The sequence below is a fragment of the Rhagoletis zephyria genome, unplaced genomic scaffold (assembly GCF_001687245.7).
Source record: "Rhagoletis zephyria isolate East Lansing unplaced genomic scaffold, Rhagoletis_zephyria_1.1 Rzeph_scaffold_03069, whole genome shotgun sequence".
In the NCBI taxonomy this organism is placed as follows: domain Eukaryota; kingdom Metazoa; phylum Arthropoda; class Insecta; order Diptera; family Tephritidae; genus Rhagoletis; species Rhagoletis zephyria.
In genome coordinates, this window is record NW_016160153.1 from 49,307 (window position 1) to 53,992 (window position 4,686).

Here is a 4,686-nt window from a genome sequence, read left to right on the forward strand (position 1 = left end):
ATAAAAAATACATAAAAAAGCAAGCATATAGAAATGTTAACACAGTTTAAAATGTAAAACAAAGCACAATAAAAGAGAATAAATGGAATTCACAGTGTTGGAAGATTTACTAAATAAACTAAAAAAAAGTCCTAATAGAACATATACCCAACAATACATAGATGCAACGCAAGCATCAATAGCGAATAGTTGGAAAACTATAGAGCAACACGCAAGCACTGAAAACTTGCCACAGCTTCGTGAAAAATTCCATGAACTAAAGACTAAAATAGAATCATATTTAGTCTTAAAAGAAGAAGCGATTGAGCGAAACACAAACAAATCAGAAACAATGGCAACTTTTGATCTGGTAACAGCTAGTAATTATTATGACACACGTGAAACACTTGAGACACCGTTCTTGTTACGTCAGCAATATTGACCATGTTGCAAGCGATCAGAGCACTCGCCAAAGGTAACATGCAAAACAGTTTTGCATGACACATTAGAAGTAGGGGAAATGGAAGTAACCAATGATTTGATTGGTTGCTCATAGAAATAAGAATTTAGGTTAATTTAGATTGTAAGCATATAAAAGACGGCGATGAGCCGAAATAAAGTCATTCTTGGTTTAAGACGCAATTCTATTGTTAGTACTTATTCCTTGAAGCAAAATCGTGCATTTTAATGCTCGGANAGGACTGGAACTTGGCAACGAGATGTGTATACAAAATTAATTCCACACTCATGGAGAAAAATTTGCGTTATTCGAAAAGGGCGCATCGTACCTCCCGTACAAATTTACTGTTTTATACTGCATATCTCTAGAGGTGTTCATGGTAGAGTACTGGGACTTGGTACTGGGGTATGTAAATCAATTCTAAATTCATGGAAGAAGATTAGGGTTATAAGAAAAAGGGGCGTGGAACTTTCTGTACAAATTGACTTTTTCTCGCCTCATATCCCTGGAAGTGTTTGTGGAAGAATACTGTAACTTGGTATGGAGTTGTGTATACAAAATGTATCAATTGCTCATGGAAAAAATGTGAGTTAATAAAAAAGGAGGCATATCGCCTCCCATACATACTAAAAATTTCATAATACATATCTCTGGAAGGATAGAAAATCTCTGGAAGTATTTTAAATTTATTATGGAGATTTATTTTATAAGTGTCGAAAAAATGTCATTTAATGGAAAAGGGAGAGCCGAGTACGGCCTTATAATGTAAAGCTGTCATGATGCATACATACCTATTGAGGCATTTGCTACAGTAATGAGGAGTGGTATTTTATCAAGGCCAGGTTACCTAATTTGTCGGCCGCTATGGTGTAGTAGTAAGCAGTGCGCGCTTTCACTCATCAGCACCTGGTCAAAGCAACATCCCAAAAAAATATAGAAAAATGTTTTTTTCTTAACAGCGGTCGTCCTTCGGCAGGCAATGGCAAACCTCCGAGTGTATTTCTGCCATGAAAATCAGCTTCTCATTAAAATACAATCGCCGTTCTGAGTCGGAGTAAAACTGTAGGTCCCTCCGCTTTGTGTGACAACATCAAGGCGCACGCCACAAGTCGGAGGAGAAGCTCGGCCAAACACTAACATATGTGTAAGCGCCAATCTATTATTATTATTATATATATTATATTATTATTAGGTTACTAAATTTGAGTAGCAAATATTAAAACCCGCCGTGGCGCCTCCAAGAAGGTTACACGTTCACGCATCGGATCCCTGGAACCATTTTAAGGTAAACTTAGAGGGATTGGTATCTTTCGAGTGCCTAGCGCGCAGACGAGATTTTATAATTTCATAGTTTTAAACGGCCTAAATACCTTAACTCGCTTAAAAAATAACGAGCTATAACAAAATGGGCACAGAAATAAAATATAACATAATTAAATTATTTTTCATATTTGTGGGGTGAAACCCGCGGGTATAAGCTAGTATTTTATAAAAACGAAATTATTATTATTATTTTTTATTTATCTCCCATCAGTTTAATACTTCTACAATCGTAAAATTACTGGGTACCAAGGCCACCCGGGTGAAATCATCAGACCTAGTAGAAAGCTGCTGCAATATTGCATATACATATGTACATACTTCAGGCTAAAAAGGCTCACAAGTAAATATTTCATCTTTGCAAGGTCGTAGTAAAACCAACGCTTAGTTATTACTTGATTATTGCTGCAAAATTTCTGCTTATTCTGCGCTACTTTTCAGTAAATAATTATGCACTTACATATGTATGTATATAAGTACATGCATATACAGTCGAACTTCTCTATAACGTAGTCACTGGGGATCGCCGATTTCTACGTTATAGAGAAAATTCGTTATAGAGAAACTACTGATTATGTATTTGGTTGTATGTACATATTTACATATGTATATGTAAACACTAGCTTTTTATTTCATTAAATGCTATTTCGATACATACAAATTTATATAAACATTAAAACTTATTTAATATGAAAGAACGACGTTATTCTCGTTTGCCTCAAACTTTTAAATTTCTCTTCATCGACAAAATCTTCACATCTATTGAGGAAGGAAAAAATTTCATCCGGGACATTATTTCTTGATTCCATAAATGTTCTTATTGTGTTGAAAAAGAGTGTAGTTGAGAAAATGTCGGCAATTCATTTTCTTCTTCATCAGCGTCAGAGTCATCATTTTCTGAATCTAAATAAAAAACTATATTAGTGGGTATTCTTCATGATTCTTGAGTGGATATGTTGTACTTACTATTAAGCCCATACTGATTTGATAGAATGCTTTGCAGAATATCTTCATCGGAAGGGCACTCCATAGTGAATGTTTCGTTGTTAACATTAATGTAATCTTCGATAGTTACATCCTCAATGTTGTTATCTTCGACGTACGCGGACCACAAATCTGCCAAAGGAAGGTTTTCATCTTCAATATCCACTGGTAGTTCAATGCCTTCATCAAATCCAGCTTTTTTAAAGCAGTTTGAAATTGTGTCCTTTTTGACATCGGAGCTCCAGGCTTTACTTAAATCCCTGATTGCATCAAGTAAGCTAATTGACATAGGAGCTTCTTTCTCTGAATAGCACAGAACTTTCTTTAGAATTCGCTTTCTATAGTGATGTTTCAGGTTCTGTATTATTCCCTGATCCATTGGTTGTAGGGATGATGTCATATTTGGAGGAAAATAAACAGTTTTTATATTTGTTAGCTTCGATTGTGCTGATTTTGGATGTGCTGGACAATTGTCAATAAAAAGTAAAATCTTCCTTTTTTGAGCCGCAAATTTTTTGTCCAACTTTAGAAGCCACTTCTCATATAATTCACTAGTCATCCAAGATTTTGAGTTATTCTCGTAATCCACTTCTAGATATTGTAATCCTTTAAAACAACGAGGATTTTTGGATTTTCCTATGACAAGGAGTCTAAGTTTTTCTGTTCCACTCCAGTTTGAACCTACCATGACAGTTATTCTTTCCTTGCTTTTTTTGCCACCAACACATTTTTCATTTCGAAAGGCTAGTGTTCTGGATGGCAAACATTTAAAAAACAATCCTGTTTCATCAGCGTTAAATATGTCATTCTTATCGTAATCTTGAATAAGGGAAGGTAAAATATTTTGTATCCAATCATCCCGAGTTTGGATATCAATGGATCCGCTTTCACCACAAACAACTTTTCCAACAATGTTATGTCTTCGTTTAAATTTATCAAGCCAACCAGCGCTAGCTACAAAATCGGAATGTCCCAATGATTCTGCAAACTCCACAGCTTTTTCTCTGATTAACGGTCCGGAAAGTGGAATGTTCTTATGCCTTGCAACGGTGATCCACTTAATCATGGCTTCATTAACATCAGGATATTCACAGGATCTAGCTTTCTTAAATTTCTGAAGTATACCAGAAGAACTAGATTCTTGAATCTTATCTTTATTCATCAAAATTGTTGACAAAGTAGTTGGAGAAATTCCAAACTCTGCAGCAATATCCTTCTTTTTTTTATTTCCTTGTGACACTGCAGAAATTATAAGACACTTTTTTTCAAAAGATAAACTTTTGCGCTTAGACATCTTAATTTGAAAACAACCTTGCAGCACAAAACTTATTACAAACTAAGATTTTCTTACTCACTTTCATTTATTTTTTTTTCCTTGAAATAGGCACACAAAATGTAACGTATTTTACCGCAATATTTGTGTGTGCATAAATTCATTGGAATTTTGCGACTGCTAAAAAAATTCGCTATAGAGAGGTTTATTTGGTACATAAAACACCAGTTGTGTTGTTAAATAAGCTTCGTTACAGAGAAAACTACGTTATAGAGAAATTCGTTATAGAGAGGTAAAAATGTGTAAAATACATCAGGAAAATGCAGTGTTTTTCAAAAAAATTCGTTATAGAGAGAACTTCGCTATAGTGAAGTTCGTTATAGAGAAGTTCGACTGTAGATACATATATACGTATGTGTGCATGGATAAGAAATGCAGACCTTCTTTTATTGGGTTTTCTTCCGAGTAATACATACATACATACATATTCTTATTCTATCAACGTGTGTATATTTTTGGTTTCTTATTAATATTCTTAGAATGGCGAATCAAAACATTTAAAAGAAATACAAAATTTAGATGGTTTTTTCTGCTTTTCTTTACTCTCAGTCTTCACCAGACGCGCACTTTTCTCATTAGTCAATCTAATCCCCACTAAGCGACGAAATTT

The 4,686-nt window shown here is 34.5% G+C and overlaps 1 protein-coding gene across 1 annotated transcript; it reads right to left on the minus strand.

Moving 5' to 3' along the window:
• Positions 1-2,632: 2,632 nt before the first annotated feature.
• On the minus strand, positions 2,633-4,366 carry LOC108368324 (tigger transposable element-derived protein 4-like). Its single transcript, XM_017623169.1, has one exon. The coding sequence runs from the start codon at positions 4,035-4,037 to the stop codon at positions 2,694-2,696; it is 1,344 nt and encodes a 447-aa protein (XP_017478658.1). The 5' UTR covers positions 4,038-4,366; the 3' UTR covers positions 2,633-2,693.
• Positions 4,367-4,686: the final 320 nt, after the last annotated feature.